Source organism: Otolemur garnettii, unplaced genomic scaffold (genome assembly GCF_000181295.1).
Source record: "Otolemur garnettii isolate 467f Iridium unplaced genomic scaffold, OtoGar3 scaffold00070, whole genome shotgun sequence".
Taxonomy (NCBI): Eukaryota; Metazoa; Chordata; class Mammalia; order Primates; family Galagidae; genus Otolemur; species Otolemur garnettii.
This window is the reverse complement of record NW_003852465.1, coordinates 10,162,692-10,187,300: the sequence shown is the minus strand read 5'-3', so window position 1 is coordinate 10,187,300 and position 24,609 is coordinate 10,162,692. Positions and strand designations below refer to the sequence as shown.

Below are 24,609 nucleotides of genomic sequence, written 5' to 3'. Positions count from 1 at the left end.
GTCCTAATGTCTGCTCTGATGGAGCAAGATCACTCAGATCCCCAAGTCCAAGGCCTGCTTCAAGATCAAGGGGTACTGTTCTCCTGGCCCCCTTTGTCTCTGGGCTCTGCCTCCAGATGGGAACTGTGCTGTGCCCCTTAAACCTATACGAGATATTAAGTGCTCTCCTCTATTCCCACCAAAACCCCTCTTAGGGAACGCATATGTGAACAGAGTTGGCTTTGCTAAGGACTTGGGCCTGTGGGGTGGGAGGGCCAGAAGGAGAAGGGGTTTATTCCACAGATAATCAAACAGTATCAGGTCACACACATGGCAGGGGCACCTCTGCTGTGGACCTGCTGTCCACCAGCAGATATTTCCACTGGCCCTCTCCACCTCTCTGCCTCCCCTCCCCTGCCCCTCCCTTCTCAGTTCCTCCCTCTGGGGGGCCAAAAAGATTCCTCTCCTTTCTCATGCAAGGGCAGCTTAACCATTTTTGTGTCTATGCTGGCCCTAAAATCACCTGTGCCCTAAGCTTTCCCCTTTTGCCCCCAGCAGCAAAATATCAAGGTATTTTCTGAAACAAAAGTGTTCCTTCCTTAACAAGAATCTGCTAAGCTGTTGAAATATAATCTCTTCTTAACCACATCGGGGTGCCCTGTTCTCACCCCTGGCCAATCTACTTGCCCACAGATGCCCCCTGTTTGTTCTCAGGATCCTCTAATGCAATCTATCTCAAAATGAGGTCCCTTTCTCTACCCCCAATCTTGTTTCTTCCAACTCAGTTGGTGGTGCCTGGGAAGCATCCTTGACCCTCTCTCCCTCCTTCCCCTATACAATAAAAGCATCAAGTCCTGCTGATTTTGAATCGTAAGTATCTTCTGACTATGTCCTCTTTTGCCACCCCTGCTGCCCTGCAGCCTTTAACCAGTCTCGCTGTCTGTTCCCTTGCTCTGCTCCAATCAATTCTCCACACTGCAGCCCCAGTGCTAAAATGCAAATCTGATCATGCTGCTCCCCTGCTAAAATCCCTTCAAAGCCTCCCATTCCTCTGGAAGCTCTGTGCCTGCCTTCAGGGACTCTATTCCTCCTTCCTCCCTTCTCCCCACTGCCTGCCTCATCCTTTACCCTCTGCCCCCCCCAGATGAACACCTTGCTGGTCTTTTCTTAGGAGAATGCTCTCTCTTGGTCCACTCCCCTTGTTTAGGTAACTCCTACCTCCTTCCGAAAGCTCAGCTTTGAGGTCACTTGCTCCATTCCTGGGCCTCTTGTGCTCCTACCACATCTAGGCATTTTCATATAGGCACCACAGGTTGTCTAATGAAGCAATGTGGTGAGCCCCTGGGGGGCAGGAACCAAATTTTATTCATCCCTACATACAGTGTCTTGCATAAAGGTTGCCATAGTAAGTTCACAATAAATATTTGTAGAATGAGTGAATGAATAAAAACTTCTTGACCCCCTGGGGCAGATGGCCTCTGTTGGCTTCATTTCAGCCTTATATCTGTTCCCACTTGGGACTGAGCCCTTTCCACCCCATCTCCCATGCCTCTCTACACCCCTCCCACCCCACTCCCACCCTTCTCCCACTTCCCCTCATTCTCTTCCATGCCTCTCTGCTCCCCATCTGGGCTGCTGAGCACTGCTGGAGAAACTTGCCCAGCCATGCAGACTGCTGCCCTGACAAGTCCACGGTCTGGCCTCAGCAGGGCTGGCAGCTCTGCTCAGCAATCCTTCCATGTCTGTCCCCCATTCTTTTAAATCTTCCCCACTCTTCAAGTATCCTATTCACTCTGACTTTCTCTCAGCAGATGACTGCCCCAGACCTCCCATCCTACTTACAAAGCCAAGCTACCAGGCAAGACTTTGTCCCACCCTTCCTTGCCATCCATGGCCTCCCCAGCAGCTGTCACATACCCCCACCAGTGCCCTATGGCCTTGAACAAGTGTGCAAGTTGGGGAACAGGAGATCCCCCTTGTACTCTTGGCTCCCTCTGAGCAGCAGGGGCCCTCTCTTGACAATCCCAGTCTCAGCTGTGGCTTTCTCATCTCCCTTTGTCCTGGCTTCTTCCCTTCCAAGGTGCCTGAGTAATCTCAGAGCAGTGGAAAGCTTCCAGTCATCCACTCATTGCACTAGAGTCCCCAGCCACCGAACTGAAACTGCTTTAGAAAAGGCCACCATGCCCTCCATTCTAGCTTCCTCTCCCTTGGCCTGCTGAAGCACCTGCCCTGCCAGCCATTTCCTTCCTGAAGCCTCTTTCTCTCCATGCCTATGTGGAAATGGCCATCTCCTGGCTCTCCTCCCACCTCTCTGAGGGTGTCTTTTTAGCCTCTATCAATGGCTACTTTGCTGACCTTTAAACCCAGGCCTTGTCTGTTCCTGGCCCCTGCTCTTCTCATTTCCTGGTGACACTGCCTAGGCAGCCCTATTGACATCTGTGGCTTGCATCCCTGCATCCCCTCCACAAACTGTTGACTCACAACACTGCCTCCAGCCCAGACTTCTCTCTTGAACTCCAGACCTCATGACCTCCCCACTGAACCCTCTAGCCTGTGCCTCCTTGCTCCTCTCCCATTGAGTGGCTCCAGGTCAGAGCCCCAGAATCATCCAGATACCTTCCCTTCCCTCAGCCCACACTAAAGAGAGGACCAGGTTCCTGGTAGTTCTTTCTCACCTCTGGCACCTCTTCTCATTCTCATTTGCCACAGGCCCAGTTCAGCTCTTATTGTCTCTCCTTGGATTATTCCATTAACCTTAATGGACTCTCCAACTTCACTACATCTGTACCCTTCCTCACCAATCTCTTCACTACCATTCCTTCAAAAAAAAAAAATACAAAGCTGATTACATTATCCCTTTGCTCAGAAACCTTCAATGGCTCCCCATTGCCTCAGGATCTACATAGACATGGATATTCAGGCTGCCTCCCACCGCTTACCCTGCACCCTCCACCCTAGCCAGGTCAAACATTTTATACTTCCCCAAATGAGCTTCTGAGCCCTCTGTGTGCTGATTTTGGAATGCCTTTCCTCCTTGTCCCTCTCTCAAGACTTTGCACGAGTACAGTTTCTCTAGGAAGCCTGCCCCAACCAGCAGAGAAGTAGGGCTTGAGTGAGGCCAGGGCTGGTTGTGGCTTCTCCCTCCTCACTGCCTCCACTGCTCCAGAGCAGACTTCCCTCCCTGCCTTACATAGGGAGTCATTCAATAAATGCTCAAGGGAGGATGGAGTGTGGGTGCCATTCCTCCCTAGCACGGTGGGCTCCCTGCCTGGGGGCTTCTCAGTACCTCAAGGGCACCACTCTCCTTCCCCCCTTCTTCAGATAGGGACAGTAGAGGGTTTAATGGACAGACACTTACCAGCACCTGCATCTGACCTCATCCCAGTTTCTCTACTTGTAAAACTGGCACCAAATGGCAGCAATATTTATCTTTTGAGAGCTTTTCACAAGAAACAGAACATTTTGAACATTTCTATGTACACTGCACCCCTAACCAGCTGCTTAACTTCTGTGACCTCAGTATCCGCATTTATAAAATGAGGGTGATAATCCCCACCCCACTCTGTTTTGTCAGGAGTAAATGTGCTGACACCAAGCAGAGTGCCTCTGCGTCAGGAAATGTTGGTTATTAGGATTGCAACTCCCTTCCCTCTCCAGTGAGACAACTGTGAGGACTGGGCTGGTGTGGCAGCCCTGCTCTGAGTCCAGGAACCTGAGAGCATTAAGTGCAGTGGCAGCCTTTATCTCCAGCTGGCTTACAGCAGAACCTCCTTGAGCCCTGCCTGGCCTGGGACAAGGTCCTTCACCCCCTGAGGTGAGGCAGGCACTATGCAGGGCCTGCCCCAGCCAGCACCTTCCTGGCTCCAGGCAGTCCAGGGCTCTAATGCCAAGTTTTGAGCTCACTCATGCTCAGAGACCTTTTGCCAAGCCCCACACCTGGCTGTGTAGACTGCCTGCCAGTGTGAGGTCTGACTGAGGTCCTCTCAGGGCTCAGGGGAGATGGAGGAGGGGAAGGAGGGAGGTACTGGGAAAGAAGAGAAGGAAGAATGAAAACTTGACAAAAGGAAGGGATTCAAAGTGGCTTCTGGAGCCTCATCTCATCAGTCACCACAAAACATGGAAACTTCTGGAGATCCGAGAGCCTCATTTGTTGGTGACAGCAGTGGAGAAAGCTGAGGCTGAGAGGAGCTCAGAGATCCGCTATCTCCAGCAATCCCGCCTCCTGTCCACCCATCTAGACAGTCCTCTGCGCATTCTCCACCTCTGCCCCCAGTCCTCCTCCATCTCGCCAACACAGCCCCACCTTCACTGTCTACCTGAAAACTGTGAAGCCCCTGGGGAGGTGAAGGGAAGAGAAGCCTCCTACGGGAGAACCACGCCTCTTACTGGGTCAGTCTTCAGGTGGGGCAGAGGGCCGGAGAGGTGATTGGGCACGTGTGTGCTTGGATATGCGCGCACACGTGTGCCCCTCTGCGAGCACGTGGGGTCAGGCTCCAGGTCCAGCCTCGCACCCGGTGGGAATGAACGGTGGGGGAGGGTTGATGGGGCTCCACACACCCAGCAGACACAGCCCTTGGGTATACCTGAGGGTCTGTGTGGCTCGGAGCCCGAGAAATGTGGGGCTCGTGTATGCGTGCTCGTGGGGGACCAGGCTTTGTGAGCCCGCAGACCGGCGGCTCCTGGAAGATCTCATGCAAGGAGTGCAGCGTCCCCTGCTGGGCAGACGGGACCGATCTCTGCGACTCTTCAGCCTGAAGCCCTGGAGCTGCTTGGATGTTCCCTGGGGGAAGCTCAAGGCCCGTTATCCCCTCTGACTGGGTGCCCCCCACCCCAAGGGCCTGTCTCCCAAGGGTCCGCCGTTCACCCTAGCACGCTTCCCGTTGTTGGGCTGGAGGGAGAGGCCAGCCTCCCAGTCGTGGCTGTGCTTGAACCTGAGACTTCTAGAAACCAAGCCGGGTAGGTCGCCTCTCTCTTCTACACCCCCGCCCAGATAGTGCGGTGGAGGTGGGCTTGGGGTAGGCTGCTTCCTGGTGGCCGCAGGGGACCCAAGCCTGAGACACTCCTGGTGTCCTCCATCACCACCCCCGCTCTGGCTAGAGCCCAGACCTGGGGCTGACGGACGAGGAGGCCGAGCGGCTGTGGATTCGGTGGACCAGGTCTCCCCCTGCTGGCCAGAGCTGGCGCATGCACCCGGCGGCTCCGGCCCGGGCGGGCCGGGGGAGGTGGGAAGGTGCACGTGGCACCGACGGTGAAGTCTGCTCCTCCGCTAGGGCCCAGGTTCACACACACGCTCTGCCACGTGGTGTTCACTGCAGCCCCTGGCACTGACCCTCACCAGCCAGCGTGTACAGCTTCTTCTGTCCCTTCTCAAGCTATCTCCTGGCCTGTGCCCTCTTCCTCTTTAGAGGCAAAACCGAAGACCACAGGCAGAGAGGTTCCGAAGCCAGAGCAGCCGGCTCTCGGTACAGTCATTCAGGCAGGCAGAGGCTGGTGGCTGAGGACCCAAGGAGGCGCGCGTGTGCGGTGGTTTCTTTTCGCACCCCTTTACTGAGTGCACCGGCAGCTTATTTCTGCCCATTGTTCTCATTCTCTCCGCACAGCCACCCGTGAGGTAGGTGAAAGCATCTCTATTTTAGATGAAGTAATTAAAGCTCAGAGAGCTTATGTTGCTCAAAGTAGCGCAGCAAGATTTGACCAAGAGTTGCCCAGGCTGGGCATGACTCCCACCACCTTCCCAGAAAGCCCACCAGACCCAGGCCTCTCCCCTCATCCAGTCCCTACTACAGTCCCTACTAACTGGGAGGAAAGCAGTTTTTATCCTCGTTTTACAGATTCAGAGACGGAGGCCCAGGCAGTTTAAGGGGGTCTCCTAAGGAGTGTTAGTGACAGCAAAGGCAGAGCTCCAGAGAGGACAGTAGGGACACTGACGGGCAAAGGGAGGAGAGGAGACCAGGAAAAGGTTTGGGCCGCATTCGGCTTCTGTAAGGGGACAGAGGGTGGGCTGCTCCCGCTGAGCACAGGCTCTCAGCATGGCACCTTTTTGAAAAATCAAGGTGTGGAGAAAGGAGCAAGGGCTGTGCCGCCTCTTTGTAACAGAACCTGACTGGTCACCCCTTGGCATGTCAAGGGGCTGTGGTTGGTTCCCTCCTCCTCCACCCTACCTAGGACACCCTGGTACTGCCCTCTTCAAGTGCCAGCTAGGCCTCCTCAAGTGGCAGGGACTTGACATAGCTTAGGCCTCCAGCTCTATTTATTTCTGTATCTGTTCTTCTTGTTCTCTGCCCGGCACCCAGCTCTGATTCTCTAGGCCTCCCCTGGTCCCAGCTGCCCTTTCTTTCCATAGCAGACTTGTCCTGGGTCCCCTTGTACCCTGCAAAGAGCACCATAGTACACTATGGAAGATGTGGGAAAACACGGGGAGGGGTGATGAGCTAGAGTGTCCCAAGGAGAGAGACAGAGGTGGAACATGAGTATCAGCAGTTTATTGGAAAGCCCCCACTCCAAACACCAGCAGCCCCACTCCATCCATCCTCTACTGGAAATAAATAAGGTGGCACTCAATGAGCCAGTCTGTCTTCCTCCTAAGGAGCTCTGAGGGCGGGTCTGCCTCTGCCCACCTAGGGGCTGGGGTCCCTATGGCTCTTGAGGAGGGGCTGGGGAGGGTGAGGGAGGCAGACTGCAGGCCAGCCCTTTCTGGCCCGGGCCTGGGGCAGCCTGTGAGCCTGCTTTCACAATCTTTGAGGTCTGACCTCAAAGCACTGCAGTCTGCCCTGTTCCAGAGAGACTCCTCCCCACCAGACCCCAGCCCCGGGCCCCCAATCCGATAATCCCATTATGGGTTCCTGCTCCCATCTCTAGCTGTGCAGCCTGGGGAGCCAGCGCCTCCTCCTCAGCCAATAGGACCGACCTCGGGGAAGGAAGCTTTGCTGTTATTCTTTTTTTTTTTTTCTTTTTCCCCCCTGTGGTCCGGGGGATGAGGGGCTGGCCCCTGCCTGACACTGGTCAGCGGGCAGTCAGTTCCATGGTCTTCTTCCGCTCTTCCCGGTGCTCCTCCCAGTCCTCTTCAGGCTCATATGTGCCCTTGATGATGGCAACACGCTCACTCAGGCTCAGAGAATTGGGGAAGAGCAAGTAGAAGTAGAGGATGGCAGCCAGGCCAGCCCCCACGATGGGCCCCACCCAGAAGACCTGGTGGAGACAGGGCCAGTGATCAGGGGGCTGAACCCCAGAGGACAGTCCCTTTGACCCTGAGAGGAGACGGGCATACAGACTTCCAGACCTCCCACCTAGGGCACGTATACACTGTTGCCCCACTCCACAGTGACAGAGACATAGTACACAAACTCTCAAAGGAGGCACGCAGATCTCCCGAGGGCCAGGCTCCCTCCAACCACACCCTAAGGAGAACCAAATGAATCTTTGAAGGGGACATATGAATGCTCAGAGAGACAGATTAACAGGACTGCTCCTGCTTCACCATAGAGATAGAATCACAGATCCTGAAGAAAGTGACCATGAGCTCTCAAAGGAAGTGACAGAAAGATTGTCCAGAAGAACAGACACACAGGAAGATTCCACCAACCCTTTCAATAGGGACAGATCAATAAAACATCAGAGAGGCTAGACAGACACCCAGAAGGACAGACACAAGATCCTCAGAGCAGATCAGCACAGTTTCCCTCTGTACCTCCATGAAGGCACAGATTCCCTTCCCTGGGGAGACAGACACTCATTTCCCCTGTCCCCAGGGGCTCAGACTATATAAACTCACTCCTGCCCTTCTGGCCAAATCCCAAGCCCCCTTTTCTGTCCAGCCATGGCTCTCTGTTCCACTCCCAAGTTCTGGGCCCACGGTATCCAGAAAGTTCCTTTAGCTCTCAATTGTTACTGCTAGGTCTCCAGGCCCTCGTGGCCAGGGAGCCAAGAGAAGGCCTAGACTCACCCAGTGCGAGGGGCTAAACCGATTCATGACTACTGCAGGGCCAAAAGAGCGGGCTGGGTTCATGGAGCAGCCGGTGAAGTAGATCTGGAAAGGGAGGGCAGTGGTGAGAAGGACAATGTTCCTGTCTACTCCTATAGAAGCTGGACTCTCCATAGGCTCAGTCTCAAACTCAAATCTCCCAATTTCTAGGCTGGTGACTTCCCCTTCCAGGATCCCAGCTATCCAGTTAATCACAGACCCTACCCATGCCCTACTCTTTTCTCTATCCTGAGCTTGGGCTTGAATCCCTGAGTCACTCCACATCTTATTTACTCTTACCTTTCATCAACCCAGAGGTTTTGGAGGGTCAAGTCTGGGACCCAATAGTGCCAGAGTGCAGCAGCCCTAAATCTAGCCCTTAAACTTCATTGGACTCACTGGTCCAGTGGGGCACCACTCTATGACTCTATTATTTGCCTGCATGTCTGCCCCCACCCCAGCCCCAGCTGAGTATCAGCACTGCTCACTCCAACAAGGTGGCCCAATGTGACAGACAGTCCGATGGACAAGGCTGGAGAGCCCACAGGGCTGGTGCGGCGAGAGTCGGTGGAGGAGAAGATGCAGAGTGCCAGCTGGAAGGTCAGAATCAGCTCTACCACCATGGCCTGGCCCTGGGTCGTGTTGTTGTTGAGCTGCAAGGGGAGGGTGGGTTAGGAGCTCTGAGCTTTCTGGCTTTATAACCTCAGGCCTGGGAAGAGGGGCTTTTGGTTTTCCAGGACATCTAGAGCACCTTGGCACCTGGGAGCCAAGCCCTGTGCATGTTACCTCAGAGAAGCCGTTTGTGGAAGCTTGAAGCTCTGACCTGTGGTCAAGGGCAGAGTATCCTAGACACAGGCCCATCAACGGTTCTGCCCAGCCCCCACCTCCCACAAGCTGGCATTTACCCTTCTGTGGGCAGTTGCCCAGTTTGCCTACTGCACCCCCAACCCGGCCTCCAGCCATGCCTGACCTGATGCTGGTGCCAACCTCAAACCCGTCTCTCCAGTGTGGCTGACTCATGGCTTGACAATGGCCGAGAAAATCCTCCTCTGTGTTTGATTAATGAACCCAGTTTGCGGGGGGGTGGGGGGGGGACTGAATCTGGGGCTGCAGGAGGGGGGAGGTGGCAGCAGGCAGGAGCAGGGGGTAGGGAGAGGAGGAACCAATATTCAACAGAGCTCACTATGCATTGGCACATTAAGGGGTTCATATCCATGGTTTCTAAATGTAACCCCCTTGACACCTGTTGTGGTAGGTATGACCATCTATCTATATAATGGCTAAGAGAAATGAAACACAGAGAGCTAGGATCACCGATGCCAGGATGACAACCCACTCTCTCCAAGGGGCCATGAAGCCACTCCTCTGGGGAGCAGCAGACCGGGGACACAAGGGACCCAAGAGGAAAGGAGAGCTCAAAGGTGAGACAGGAGCAAAGGCAGAAGTTGGGGCAAGAAAGGAGGGTTAGCATGTCCCTGGAGAGAGGCCAGGATGGGCCAGCAAGAGGAAGGGACAGAGGAGGTAGATAAAAGCATGGCAGGGGAGCCACACATAGGCCTGGAGATTCATCTTCTTGGCCTTAGGAGGCGCTCACCTTCCTGGCAAGGGCATGGGCTGGTGCACTCTGTTGCACCCATTTTTGAGATGGAGCATGGAGGCCTGGTCCTGGGCCCACCCCAGGGTCCCTTTCCCCACACCCAGGTCGGTGGGCCACTCACCGCATTGACGGCCAGATTGCCCCGGGCATTGAGTGGTGCCAGCCAGTAGAGGATGCCTGCCCCGGCAATGGCACCCACCAGCTGGGCCACCACGTAGAAGACAGCCCGGAACAGGGAGATCTGATTGCCCAGCAAGAGGGCCAGGGTGATGGCTGGGTTGATGTGGCCACCGCTCACAGGCCCCAGGGACTGGGCAAGGGTGGCTATGGCCAGGCCAAAGGCCAGTGAGATCTGCAGAATGGAGGGCAGCGCCGAAGGCCACTTGAGGGCTGAGCCGAGGCCAAAGAAGACGAAGATGAGAGTGGCTAAGAACTCAGCGAACACAGCCTTGAGGAAAGCCACAGAGCACACCTCCTTCTTCATGGTGGCCACCTGGACCCGGGGGCGACGGCCGCGGCTAGGGGCGCCCGTCGGGGCAGAGGCTGCAGCGGCGGCGGCGTTGGGGTTGGGGGCAGAGGGCTGGCTGCGGGGCGCTGCGCACTGTCCCGCACCCACTCCGTGGCAGGCGGCCTGGCGCGGGCCCCGCAGGGGCGCGCTATATAGGGGGCGGGCGCCCCGGAGCGGGGCGACCGCGGGGGGGCAGTGGGCGGCTCCCGCGCTCGGGGCCCCGCGCAGCGCGCAGAGAGCAAGGCCAGCGGCGGTCACAGGCTCGCAACTCCCCGCGGCTCCGCGTGCCCCCGCTCCGGCGCCCGCCCCCCTGCCGGGGCAACGACCCACCCGCCCGGGCCACGTAACCCAGGCGGCGGTGTAGACGGGACCTGCGGCCGCGGATCGGCGCATGGTGCGCTTCAGGCAGCCGCTGCGCTCTCCTCAGTGCTGTGCGCCCCGGCTCCCCGCGAGACTGGGCTCGGGCCCGGCACCCCGGTGCGACAGACAGCCGAGTGTTTACCTCGCCCGACCTTTTCCTCGGTCCCTGGTCTTCGCCTTTTCTTCTCTTCAGGCCCTTGGTCCAGCTCCTCCTTTTCCTCCTGCGACTGGAGCATCCTGACCCGACCTCACCCCCGGCCGGGCCCGAGTGATGTTATTACCCGAGGACAGCGCCGCTCAGCTCCCTCTTTGCTGGTGCGGGGGCGGCCGCTGGCCGCTCCCGGGCCGGGCGGGCCCCGCAGCCTTCTGTGCTTAGAGCGGGGGCGTGTGGGGAGAAGTGCCAGTCTTCCTCAACACTTCATCCCCGGGCAATACCTGCACTAAGCTGCAGACCCCCAGAAGTGCCCTCTCAGGGGAGTAGTCCCGGCCCCTTGGGCATAGCCCTCTTGGGGATCCCCGGAGAAGGTGAAGCTGGGAGTTCCCTTTGTCGATGGGACCGGAGGGGGTATGACCAGAGGCCCTGAGACTCTGGAAGTCCGACTAGGGAGAGGAGGGTGCACCACTCGTCTCCGTGCCAGGCCTCTCTTGTCTCACTGCCAGAAGCCCCTCACTCTGCATCTCCGAATTTCCTTCTTTTCTTTCTCCTCCTCTCAGTCTCCTTAGCACCCCTAGTCTCTTCCTTTGAACCCTTATTCGGTCTTGGTTTCTCTTCTCTGGCAATTTCTCTCCTTTTCTCTGCCAGGCTTTCTCCAAACCCGGAGACATCTCTTTCTCTCTCTCTCTCCAGTCTCTTGTACCTCTCCCTTTGTCAGTTTCTTCCTCTCTCTGCCTCTTTCTCAGTCTGTCTCTTTTTCAGTCTCTTTCTCATTTCAGTCTCTACATTCACCTTTCCTCTGCCTCTTTTACTTGCTGTGCTGTTCTGTTTTCTGTCTGTCTCTCCTTCATTTCCCAGGTCTGCCTCTCTTACATGTGGTTTTTTCACTCCCCCCAAAGTCAAGTCCTCTATTCCTGGCTTGGTCCAAACTTTCTTCCATCCCCACCCTCTCACCTCCTCTTTGCCCCTTCCCTCTGAGCTTGCAGCCCCTCTCGACCTGTAGCCTCTGCACCCCTCCCTCTTCCCATACCTAGGTTCAGCAGGTGGGGAATGAGCTGGAGGGTTCTCCAGAGCTTGGAGGAAGGTCAGGAACCCACCCACAGGATCCAGGGAGGGGAGCTGCACTAGAGGCCTGTACCCTGTGGGTGCCCCTGAGAAGCACATAGCACAGTGCCTAGCACAGTTTAAATCTCAGCAAAGTCTCCTTATGTTGTGACTATTAATTTTAAAAGCCCCCTAAGGGTATAGTGTGGAGATAAGCTGAAGGGAAGGAGCCCAGCCCAAGGGCTTGGCAGGTGGAAAGAACAGGTGCCTCCTGCTGTCAGCCTGTCAGGCAGGGGCTGAGGGGAGGCGCCTGCAGGAAAGCCAAGGACCTGGAGCAGTGGACTCTGGGCTCCTTGGCAGCTAAGAGGCCAAAGAAAACAGGGGCCAAAGAAACCCTGCTATTGTTCTGACTCTGCTCTGATATTTCCTGCTGTATTAACTCCTCCCCCAGGACTCTCCTCTTAAGGCATGACTGTCCTTTCTTCCGTGGGTCCCAAGGCTTTGCCCCTAGGGTAGCATGCCAGCATCTATAGGGTTTTCTTCTGTGCCTGGGGCTCCGACTGGACAATATCCCTGATGACCCCAGAGACCGTTGGGGTCAGGCTCCTTTACTTGTCTCCACTCTGTACTGTTCAACCTTCTTTCTCGTCCTCTCTCCCCAGGCACTGTCTTCATGAACCCACAGGTCTCAAAGTCCAATGTCTTAGAGGGGAAGGATTCAGAAGTACTCACAGGGGCCTGGGCAACCAAGGGAAGTTTCTACCTGAGGATTTGAGCTTAGTGTTTTGCAGCTAACCTCAGACTGTGAAGGACAAGAACTCATTCTGGCCATTTCATAGATAACTGATCTGAACCTACCTATGAGGAAACTCAGACTAAGAGATTACTTGCCCAAGATGGGAACCATGGGTTGCCACACAGATTGGTCACTAGGTATAGGCTTGGTAAGGCCAAAGAAGGAGACTATTTGTTAAGGTTACTCATAAGGGGCAGCTAACTCTGTTTCCTAGGCTTGTACCTGAGTCCCTTTCATTTCTCTAACCCTTAGTGTTACTCTGTCCTCAGGCTGTCACAAGAACTTACTGGAGCTATTGTGTCTGGGAAGTGTCTTTGCCTTGAGCCCTCAGAGCCTGCCCTGGCAGCTCCAGAGGAATGCTTTCCCGGGACCTATCTGGGATAGGATATGGGTCTCCCCATTTGAGGCAGGAGGATTAGAATCTTCCAGGAAGAGCCCCATCCACTCTTCCCCCTGGTATAGGGACCTCTGGATTCCTTGGGAGAAGTTGAAGGCTGAAGGCAGAAATGGTAGGGAGCTCAATCTGTCTTCTGGTGCGTTGGACAATAATGACCATTTTGAAGTTGTGGAAGAAACAGCATATGTTAGCAAATGAGCATTTATTGAGTGCTTGGAATATGCAGAGCATGTGCCAGACAAGATAGATGAGGGATGGGAAAATGTCATCCAAGAATTGGAAGGAGCCCTACCCCCACAGGGTTTACAGTCTAGCTAGGAGGCATTGCATATATACAAAATCACAGCTTAAAGATAGAAAACATCAAAGCAACATTTGTAGGTGCAAAGTGGGAATGTGGGAATGGCTGCTTCTGAGACCCAGCTGTCAGCCACCTTCTTCCCTCAGCTCAGAGACTTCTCTCTCTCTCTCTCTTTTTTTTTTTGAGACAGAGTCTAACTTTGTCGCCCATGGTAGAGTGCCGTGGCATCACAGCTCACAACAACCTCCAGCTCTTGGACTTAGGCAATTCTTTTGCTTCAGCCTCTCAAGTAGCTGAGACTACAGGTGCCCACCACAGCACCCGGCTATCTTTTTGTTGCAGTTTGGCCGGGGTCAGTTTCGAACCCGCCACCCTCGATATATGGGGTCGGTGCCCTACCCACTGAGCCACAGGTACCTCCCTCAGAGACTTCTCTATCCCAAGCCTACAGCTCTGTTCCCCTGCTTCCATGCTGCCCTGCCTCTGTCTGGTTTGGGATGTGTCTGACCTCCACCCTCCTTTAGACTAGCTGCTCTTCAGGGGTAAAAACCAATCCCATGCTCTTTGTCATGTGTTCCCTACATTTCCACTGTGTTCGCCAAGGCTCTGGGTCACCACAAGAGAGTGGGGTGGGCTAAACAGGCCCAGCTTTGTGTTCTGATTCCTACCAAAGGCTCCCAGAAAGAGGGGAAAGATTGTGGGATTTTGCATAAGAAGATCTGATTCAAGCCTTTGCTCCCATATACTATCTGTGATGTTAGTTTCTTAGCTTGGTTTCTGAATCTTTAAAATTGGAAGAATAACATTTGTTCTGCCTATCCCACAGGCTTGGAAGATAATCACAGGATATGATAAGGGAGAGATATGGAAATAGTAAAACCCTTTGCAGCTGGTGGCCTTTGTCCTTCCTTAGCCTATCTGAAATTTTGGGAGGGTTAGTTGGGCTGATGTGTGTAAGGTGCCCAGCACATCACCTGCTACACAAGAGATGCTCTGTAACTGTCAATTTCCTTCCACTCCATCACTTAGAATTCTGCTTTGACCTCTGACCCCAATTTGGGCAATAGGGGCGGGAAGTGGTGGGGATCTCACATTTAGTTTTTCAATCCAGGAAATGGAATAGACTAGAAAATTCTTGGCACTTTCTACAGGGGTTTGTTGGGGTGAGGCAGGGTAGGGATGAGGGGCCTGAGACATAGCTTAGAAAGCAAGGACACACTCAGCTACAGGACAGTCCTGGAGGTCACCTGGCAGTGAGGCCAGGTGGCTGTCATTCATTGTTGGGGATTGGATATGACCCTTTGGTTAGTTATACAGCAGGCTAGAGAGGGAGGAAGAGAATGGGTGGAGCTGGGTAATGGGAGGAATGAATTAGGAGAACAGCCAGGGTGCACTCAAGGTATGGAGAAGTTAAGAGGCTGGATAAGGATGGGGCCGCCCCCCTCACCTATCCGCCAGGACCTTGGGGTTTCTAGGACTCTCCTTTGATTTGACCATCAATTAAAGGAGGTAAAGGAGGCTGAAGGTCAGTCCCCTTCTACATTCTTCCCCCAGGAAGCAGAAGTAATGAAAATGATCCTAGTAATGCGTGATAATGGCATTAAGACTTACAGTTCACACAGCATCTTTACACGCATCATCTCACTTAATCCCTGTTAATCTCATTTGAGAACCAATTGCACTGGCCTAGAAATTTAGAAGCCTGGATTCTAGACTTAGACTTGCCTCTGCCTGGACAAGTCATTTTCCTTCTCTAGTCCTGAGCAGCAGGCTGTCCACAATAGCTACCCAGTGGTGGAAGTCAGAAAAGGATGAGCATGGGATGAGGAACAGAGGTTCCTGGGAAGGAGGGGCTGCCTGGGAGTGGAAGGGCAGTCCGTGGAGGAGGGGTGTTGCCTGGTGTTGGTGGTTGCATGCCTGAACGCCTTGCCCAGCCAGCTATAGGTGTGTGCAGGGTGACAGGCTCACTTGCGAAACTGAGTGTCTCCTTTCAAGAAGTGTCTAGTTGCAAATCTCCCCCTCTCCCAAGACAAAGGCTAGAGGCCCACAAAGGGCTTTTGTGTTTTCTGAAGTGGGAGGTTAATCTCTGGGTCTGGGGTCCCCTGAGATGAGGGTCGTCTGACACACACACACACATGCTCTCAGTGCGCCTGCACGCCTGCTTCCCCCTTAAGAGAGGTCCTCCTCAGGGCAAAAAGGAAATCCTTAGTCACCCAGCTCTCCTTTTTCCAGAGGCCATTTCTAGGGGGACTGTTCTCTGGTTCACACCTCTCTGCTTCCAGCAATGAGTCCTGGCAAGTTTTGGGGCCCCGTGCTGGGCAGCTGGAGAGAGGGGGGATTCCAAGAGGGGCAGGGTAGGGATTGGAAATCAGGATGCTTCCTATACACCTCTCCACGTGGCCTTCAGATCCTCCCCCTCCCCTTCTCCTAGGGATGATGGGTATCCAGGGTTCATCCACTGCAGAAGTGGATTTATTGCAGTTGTAGGAGGAGGGGTCTAGGAGGGACGGAGGGATCCTCAGCTGTGCACACTTGGATCAGTACCGCACACTCAGGGGCAAGTACAACCCTGCATTTGAGGATGGGGGTGCACCATTCCCAGACACCTTCTCCCCAAGGTCTGTACACTCCCCACCTAAGGTTCTGAAGAGCTTTCTTCTTCCCTCCCTTCCTCAGATCCCCAGCAAGGGGCCAGAGGGTCATCCACGTGCCACCCACAGCCTCAGGACAGGGGACCTGCCAGGGTCACCGTTTCCACACAGCCCCTCCTTGCCCGCTACCCGCTCAGTCCTCGCTGCCCTGCCAGCAGCCGCTCTTCACTGATGGCGGGCTTCGGACCTAGGAGAGGAGAGGGATGGGGCAGGCCCTTGCGCCGGGTCCAGGCGCCCCCCGCGGGTCCCCGGGCATCGGTCCGGGGCCGTCGAGGCCGGTGGGCGGCGCGCTCAGGCCTTGCTGCCCCTCGGCAGGCTCTGCGGCGAGTGCAGCTCCACCGACTGCCGCCGCCGCACCTCGCGCTCCTCCCAGTCGGTGTCGGGCTCCAGGCCCTTCAGCACGGCCAAGCGCTCCGACCAGCTCTTGGCTGGGGGGAACAGCACGTAGTTGTACAGGAGCGATCCCAAGACGGCGCCCACAAGGGGTCCGATCCAGAAGACCTGGGGGCGAGCAGAGAGGGCGGCTTTCACCCGACCGCGGGCATGGTCTGGGGCACACCCCTCTTCCCCTTGCTAGTTCTCTCCCCGCTTGGTGTGGGAAAGGGGTGCTCATGCGCCATTAGTATAGTAAAATGTTTACTCATGTACTTGGCAACGAAGACTGGTTAGCACGGAGCGGGGGCTGGGGTCAAGGGTGCGAATTCCCCAAGCAACTGCCTAGGTTTGAATCTTGATTCCACCACTTATTTTGCTGTGTGAACTTTGACAAGTTGCTTACCCTCCCTGTGCCTCAGGGTTTTTTTGTTACAATATTGCCTACTTCCTAGGATATTTGTGAAAATTAAACGAGTTTATATTTGCAAAGCACTTAGAACTAAGTTCTAAAAACTCTTAGTAACTATAAGCACTAGATAAATGCTAACTAATAAAAATATATATCTTAGTTTGTATAAACATTACCATTTACTGAACACAGCACCAGGCACTGTTATCTGTTTTGCATGGGTAACCTCACTTAACATTCCCGAGAAGCCAATGATGTAAGAACAGTCCTATCCTCATTTATAGATGTGGAAACTGAGTCTCTGGCATCAGATCTGAGAGGTGGAATCCAAGGCTCTCCAGGGCCCCCAGAGGAGGGGGCCTGTTGCTGAGGCCCCCACCCTATTCTAATCCAGCCCTTGTTCTCCATTTGAAATGGGTTTCTAGGGAAGGGGAAGGCAGGGGGGTTTCAGCTATTACCCAGTGGTCATCAAACTTGCCAGTGATGACAGCTGGAGCCAGGGAGCGGGCAGGATTCATGGAACAGCCAGTGTAGTGGATCTACAAAGGGAGGTGGGGGTCAAGAGAGAAGAGAGGTGAGGACAGGGCGGGGAATACCCATGCTAAACCTCAACCTGAAGGGAATGTATGCAATGGATAGTTTATGTTTTAGATATGGGTCTCTGCATTCGTTGGAGGGGGCTGGAGTGACATCTGTCCTTCTGGGGCATCCAGGAATCAAGCCCTTCAGGATGTCTATGTCTCTTGGGAGTTTTGTGTAGCTGTCCCTCTGAGGGTCTTTGTGTCTGTCACTTTGGGGAGTTCTATGTATCTGTCTCTAGAGTGGTCTGTGTGTCTGTTTCTTTGGGGAAGATCTATGTGTCTGTTCCTCTAGGGAGGACTGCATCTGTGGCCATGTCCTACCCCAAGGAGGTGGCCCAGGGCCACAGAGAAGCCGATAGAGAGGGCAGGGGTGCCCAGGTTGTCTTCCCGGCGTTCATCAGTGGAAGCAAAGATGCAGAGCACCAGCTGCAGGGTCAGGAAGAGCTCCACAGTCACAGCCTGGCCAGCTGTCGTGTTGTTGCTGAGCTGGGGACAGAGAGGAGATAGATAGGGTAGAACCCCCACACTGGTTCTGTCTTATTGTCCATCTGCAGTTGAGGCACCACAGATACTCCCAAGCTGTGAGTCCAAACACCAGTTAGACACCTTAGCTGGAACTACTGACACCTTTCCTGAGTCCTGGCCCGAGGGCAGGGGGTTGAACTGCCCAAGGCCCCCAGCCAGATGTAATAGGTGTGGAGACCAAGGCTGTGTGCCTATAGTGTGAAAGGAAATGGATGCTGAGATCTAGAAATTCTGTCTCCTGAAGCACAAAAAGGGAAAAGGTTTCAACTACAGCAATAAGCTTTGGGCCAGCTAATAGGAAGACCTTCCTCTCTCTCTAGGCCAGTGACTTTCAACTGGAGTGCGTTGAAAGGATCTCAGGTGTGCCATCAAAAATTTTAAAGATGATTAATTAAGGCTGGGTGTGGTGGCTCGTGTCTGTAATCTCAGCATTCTGAGAGGCTGAGGTGAGTGGATCCTCTTACCTCTCCAGTTTAAGACCAGCCTGAGCTAGAATGAGACCCTGCTTCTAAAAATAGCCGGGCATTGTGGCGGGCACCTGTAAGCCCAGCTACTTGGGAGGCTGAGACAGGAGAATCGCTTGAGCCCAGAAGTTTGAGGTTGCTGTGAGCTATGACACCACAGCACTCTACTGAGGGCTACAAAGTGAGACTCGTCTCAAAAAAAAAAATCATTAAATTATTTTCTAAAGAAGTTCAAAACAGGCTGGACATGGCGGCTCATACCTGTAATCCTAGCACTCTGGGAGGCAGTGGAAGGTGGATTGCCTGAGCTCAGGAGTTTGAGATCAGCCTCAGCAGGAATGAGACCCTCCCTCTACTAAAAATAGAAAAAAAAAAGGAAAACTAGCCAGGCTAGTGGTAGGCACCTGTTGTACTCAGGAGGCTGAGATAAGAGGATCAAGCCAGGGTGACAGAGTGAAACTCTGTCTCAAAAAAAAAAAAAAAAAAATTCAAAGCACAGTAAGTATATTCTTTTATTGTCTAGTCTTTTCTTTTTTTATCAACATACTTTAAATGTACTGTGGAAATTTAACTATAGGTTCAAGTGTGCATGAGATAAAAAAGGTTGAAAAACACTCTCTAGGCCCTAAGATTATAGTGCCCTTTTCTGTGGTCAAGGGGCTCCTAGAGACAGGCTCCAGAGACTCAGATCTGTAGGTTGATCCTAGTGTGCCCCTCTTTCCTTGAGTCCAGCATAATACGCTTTCCCCTGACCTTAGAATGCTCCCATTGTGTTTCAGGCCTCAGTTTTGCCCTGTGGGTTTGCTCTCTGTACATCCTATGGAGATTGGGATGGGGGCCTCCATACCCACGTGGGTGTCCATGGTCCTAGCAGACCCTGTATTGTGTAAGGAGAGAACTCAGGGCTGGGCAAAGAGGCTATTTTTTAACTTGGCCGCACCCAGCAGTGATTTTTCCCTGAGTTTTGTCATCCTGTACCCTACGCCCTGCCCTCTGGGGCTAGGCACTTCATCAAGTGAGCTCTGACAGCTGTCAGCTCCCACGCTCCTCCAGGGCCTGAACCCTCACCCCTGGGTCTTAACCATCAGGCCAGCACCCTTGGGTCTCTCTGGGTCTAACCTCAATGCCTCCTATTGTTGTCTAATGTCTGAGCCTCTGGAGAACAGTGAAAAGAGCTTTGGAGGCAAACACTATGGAGGCCTCTGACTTGCTATTGGACCTCCGGCCTCAGTTTCTCCTTCTGTAAAGTAGGGATGATAAAATAGATTCTGGAGGAGTGTGGGAGGACTAGAAATGACTTATAGGATCTGTGAGTTGGGTCAATTTACCAATCAAAAGGTGGGAATCACAGAATTTGCCCTGCAAGATGATGTCTGCCCTGATAAGGGCCAGGTGCACATCAGGGGTAACTTACTGGTGGACTGGTTGGTTCTTTTTTTTGTTTTTGTTTTAAGATACAGATTTTATCACCCTTGGTAGAGTGCCGTGGCGTCACAGCTCACAGCAACCTCCAACTCCTGGGTTCATGTGATTCTCTTGCCTCAGCCTCCTGAGTAGCTGGGATTACAGGTGCCTGCCACAATTCCCAGCTATATATTTTGTTGTTGTTATTGCAGTTTGGTCAGGGCCACGTTCAAATCTGTCACCCTCGGTATATGGGGCCGGCGCCCTGCCCACTGAGCTACAGGCGCAACCCGACTGGTTGGTTCTTAATGTCCACAGAGGACCCCTGGGACAATCTTTTTTTTTTTTTTGAGACAGAGCCTCAAGCCGTTGCCCTCAGTAGAGTGCTGTGGCATCATAGCTCGCAGCAACCTCCAACTCCTGGGCTCAAGAGATTGTCTTGCCTCAACCTTCCAAGTAGCTGGCACTATAGGTGCCCACCACAATGCCTGGCCACTTTTTGGTTGTAGCTGTCATTGTTTGGCAGGCCTGGGCTGGATTTGAACCTACCAGCTCTGGTGTATGTGGCTGGCACTTTAGCCACTTGAGCTACAGGCCCTGAGCCGCCTGGGACAGTCTTGATGGTCGTCTGACTCTCCCAGGCCTCTGAGAGACTGCTGCCCATTCAAGCCAGGCTGGGTTCTCCCCAGTTCCTCAAGAAGGTAAGTGCTGAGCAATAGCTTGGAGAAGCCTTCCCAGACCCTTCCCTTCTGAGGGCCCAGTCGCTGTGATGTAGTGGGGGAGGAGCCCGATTGCTCTCCAGGGCTTCTTAGTGCTTCCAGTGCCCTGTTCCTAGAGAAGGACTTCTCTCAGGAAGTTCCTCTTTCAGTCTGACTGGACCTCTTCTTGCACAAACTAGACTAATTTTGTTCTCCATGGAAATAGCATATTCCTCAATCTGCCCACCACTTTGGCCATTCTAGCCTTTTCTTGGCCCTGGGCCCCTAGCCCTGTAATATTTTCTGTTAGGAAGAACAGAGGAGTCCCACAGCAAGGGCCACCTATATAGAACTCTTTAAAGACTTCAAGACTCGGCTTGGCACCTGTGGCTCAAGTGGCTAAGGCGCCAGCCACGTACACCCAAGGTGGCGGGTTTGAATCTAGCCCAGGCCCACCAAAACAATAATGATGGCTGCAACCAAAAAATGGCCAGGCGTTGTGGCGGGTGCCTGTGGTCCCAGCTACTTGGGAGGCAAAGGCAGGAGACTCGCTTGAGCCCAGGAGTTGGAGATTGCTGTGAGCTGTGACGCCACGGCACTCTACCCAGGGGGACAGCTTGAGGCTCTGTCTTAAAGAAAAAAAAAAAAGACTTCAAGACTCTTATCTAGTAGCCCAGGGATAGAGCTGGCCAAGCAGTGCTGGAGCCTGGGGCACAGAAGGGGCACTTGTTCTGACTTGCGATGAGGGGATGTACTGAGATCCATCCTGAGGAGGGCACAGGTAATTCCTCCCCACCCCTGCCCCTAGGATTCCCAGGCCCTGCACAGACCCAGGAAAGGGGAAGAGGGTGTATCACTCAGCTCCCAAAGTACCCAAGGTACCCAATTAGCCACTGGGCCATGCAGCTAGTTCATGGGCTCTGGGAACTTACTTCAGGGTTTGGAGACGTGAGCATGCCCATTCCTGCTTACAGGGCTGTGGTGAGGTTTTTTTTTTGTTTTTTTTTTGAGACAGTCTCACTCTCAGTAGAGTGCCATGGCATCACAGCAACCTCCAACTCTTAGGCTTAAGTGATTCTCTTGCCTCAGCCCCCCCCAAGTAACTGGGACTACAGGTACCCGCCACAATACCCAGCTATTTTTTGGTTATAGTTGTCATTGTTGTTTGGTAGGCTCAGGCTGGGTTTGAACCCTCCAGCTCCGGTGTATGTGGCTGGCACTTTAACTGCTGGGCTACATGCGCCCAGCCAAGCCCAGTTCTTAATGCAATACAAGCATCAAATTCAACAGAAACAGCCAAACTCTGTAGCTCACGCCTATAATCCTAGCACTCTGGGAGGCCTGGCTGGTAGATCACCTGAGCTCAGGACTTTGAGACCAGCCTGGGAAAAGAGAGATTTCCTTCTCTACTAAAAATTAAAAAGCAAAACAAACAACAACAACAACAACAAAAAACTAGCTGAGTATTGTGGTGGGCGCCTATAGTCTCAGCAAGAGAATACCTTGAGCCCAAGAGTTTGAGGTTGCTGTGAGCTATGACCACACCACACTACTCAACCCCAGGGCAACTGAGTGAAAGACTCTCTCTCTCTCAAAACAAAAACAAATAAACAAACAAAAAAGGAAAAGAAAAGAAAAAAGTCCAACAGAAACCCTGGTGCTACTCTTCCTCCAGGAGGCTCAGGGCAAACAGTATCAGCAGACATTTGTGTCTTGCCTTTGCTAACATAATGGTTCCTACTACCCTGATTCTCTTATGGCCACTGTGTCCCTAGCTCTAGCCTCTTTCTGCCTCTCCGTCTCTGTGTCACTGTTTTTCCCAGACCCTCACCCAGAGCCAATTCCTCCATCTCATTCTTTGCTAGGGATTCCCAGGATCTGCCCCTTCTGGGAAGAGGGAAGTTCTGGCTACTCACAGCATTGACAGCCAGGTCTCCACGGATGTCTGCTGGCGTGATCTCATGGAGTAAAGCAGCCCCTGCCACAGCACCCAGCAGCTGGGCGGCCACATAGAAGGCAGCTCGGAGAAAGGAGACATGGCAGCCCACCAGGCAAGCCACAGTCACAGCAGGGTTGATGTGGGCCCCACTGACGTGGCCCAGAGTCTGCACCAGGGTGCCAATCCCAAGGCCGAAGGCCATGGCGATCTGCAGCACAGAGGGCAGGACTGGCTGCCAGTTGAGGGCTGAGCCGAGGCCAAAGAAGACAAAGAGGAGTGTGGCTAGGAACTCTGCGAACACAGCCCTGGAGAAGGCTATGGACCGGAGCTCCCACATGCTGCACAGCCTTCCGTGGGCTGGCCTGGCAGTCTCAGGGCCAGGAGGCTAGTGGCGTGCTCTCGCTCCCTCTCTCTTTCTCAAGGCCTCTGGGGAGGCTGGGCCATGGGCATTTATGGGGTCCTTCCATCCAGGGTTTGGGCACGTGGGGTGGAGGTGGAGTTGTTTAGGCCAATACCTCTTCTCCCCCATGGCTGCCTCTGCCCCCACTGCCTACCCCTGCCCACTCGCATGCCTATCATCCCATCTTGGCCTTCACAGCTGACTAATGTTCCCCATTAATGAGCTCCAGATAAGGACTGACGTCCCCTGGTTTCCGTGTTTGTTCCCTTGGTTACCCCAGGACTGCTGCCCTAGGGCCTCCCCCACCCCATGGGCTTCTGTAAATGGGAACCTCCGTGGGGGATGTGTCCCATGCCCCTCTCTCTGACTCAAACTGTTGGCCAAGGCAGAGGCAACATCTTACCCAAGACTGACAGTGAGAGGACGTCAATACCACCTCTTCTAGAGACTGGGAAGTTCTTCCTGTGGTCCAACCTCCAATTATTCCTTCTTGAAGGGGATGGAAAACAACTGGTTGACTTATGATAAATTTCCAAAGCATAAACGTTTTGTGTCTCTTCTGTTCTTGCTTTCCTGTAGTTAATAACCCATAAGTCGTTAAGCTTCACCTTATTCCAGAGATCCCAGCCAACGCGCAGCTTCCATAGCCTGAAGGCAGGGGGTGGTTTCAATGGCATGGGGACCCTGGCCCTGGGTGATGGAGTCAACCCAGGGTTGACAGAGGAAGATGAGGGCTTCCATTCCACCTCTTCCATCACCTGTTCCTGCTCTGTGACTTAACTTTTCTTGTCTTTCTCTGTAAAATCAGGATAACCAGACTGACCTTATGGGACTGAGGTTTGATTAAATGAAACAATGTCTGTAAAGTGCTCAGAGCAGCATCCGGCTGGCTGTAAGTGGCTAATTAATACCAGCCATTACTCGTAGTATTATTTATACTCTGAGGAGAGCAGTTGTCCCCAAATTCACATGTCAGGGTTCCAGAAGCTGTGACAGGCCCTAGGAACCTCCTAGCCACAGCAGGAAGACATTTCTGTGGGGCAGTGAGTTGTGTAGGCCCAGGGCAGCTGTGATGCCTGATAAGCAGCTCTCTGCCCTGATGTCCACCTAGCCCAGTATCCAGGCAATGCCACTTCCTGCTGTCAAAACTGTTGTGGCCCACTGGGGTCCTAGAGATGTGTAGGTCTCTACTCATTGGCTCTTCCCTAATCATTCCGACCCTGCTTCCTCTCCTGAGGATCCAAAAGCAGGGTTGAGCTCAAAGTGGGGTCAGGAGGAGGGATGGGCTTTTGGAACCGCTTTACCTCCTGTCCTGCAGATCCCTGGGGAAGTCATAGTCCCAGGAATGGAGATCTGGGAGGAACTGGATGGAGATTACTGACTGAGACCTTCTGTGTTGTGTCCCAGGGAAACTGAAGCTCAGTGAGGGTGGATGACTTATGCAGAATGGTCCAGCAAGTTAGTGGCTGGATTGGAACTGGAACCTGAGAGCTCTCCACCTCATCGTCCACTGGTGAGCCACACTCTGAGCTGAGCCTCAGTTTCCTTGTCTGGACAGCAGGAGTAATGATGTCTACTATGCACAGTTGTTTTGAGAATACAGTAAGATAATGAATGGACACTTTGAGAGGCCAAGGTGGGAGGATTGTTTGAGGCCAAGCGTGTAAGACCAGCCTAGCAACATAGTGAGACCTCTGTCTCTAAAAAAAAAAAAAAAAATTATCCAAGTGTGGTAACACAGCAGTAGTGTAGTCCCAGCTACTGGGAAGTTTCCTGAGTTCCTCTCTAACTCACAAACAGTCCTTGATGTTTTTCTGCACAGTATCACATTCTGTGCCATCAGGAGCATGCGTGATATACTATTTTTTAAAAGATTATACACCATTGTTTTCTAAATTTCTTTCCAACCCTCTGATACTCATTCTGTAAGCTTTGTTGCAGGAGTTTTCTTCCTTTTTTTTTTTTTTTTTTAAATTGAATGGTAACTATGTACATTAATGCACTTCTGGGGTACAGTATGGGGTTTTCACACACAATCTGAAACACTTCCATCAAACTGGTTAACAT

General features: G+C 53.4%; 2 protein-coding genes across 2 annotated transcripts; both read right to left on the bottom strand.

The window, feature by feature from the left end:
* Positions 1-6,446: 6,446 nt before the first annotated feature.
* AQP5 (aquaporin 5) lies at positions 6,447-10,154 on the bottom strand. The gene is made up of 4 exons (XM_003793623.2): positions 9,658-10,154; positions 8,428-8,592; positions 7,922-8,005; positions 6,447-7,167 (listed from the first exon to the last, which is right to left on the bottom strand). The coding sequence occupies exons 1-4, from the start codon at positions 10,018-10,020 to the stop codon at positions 6,982-6,984; spliced, it is 798 nt and encodes a 265-aa protein (XP_003793671.2). The 5' UTR covers positions 10,021-10,154; the 3' UTR covers positions 6,447-6,981.
* Positions 10,155-16,025: 5,871 nt separating this feature from the next.
* AQP2 (aquaporin 2) lies at positions 16,026-22,567 on the bottom strand. Its single transcript, XM_003793622.2, has 4 exons — positions 22,120-22,567; positions 17,434-17,598; positions 16,990-17,070; positions 16,026-16,248 (listed from the first exon to the last, which is right to left on the bottom strand). Exons 1-4 carry the CDS (start codon positions 22,477-22,479, stop codon positions 16,039-16,041), a joined length of 816 nt encoding a protein of 271 aa, XP_003793670.1. The 5' UTR covers positions 22,480-22,567; the 3' UTR covers positions 16,026-16,038.
* Between the last annotated feature and the right edge of the window lie 2,042 nt (positions 22,568-24,609).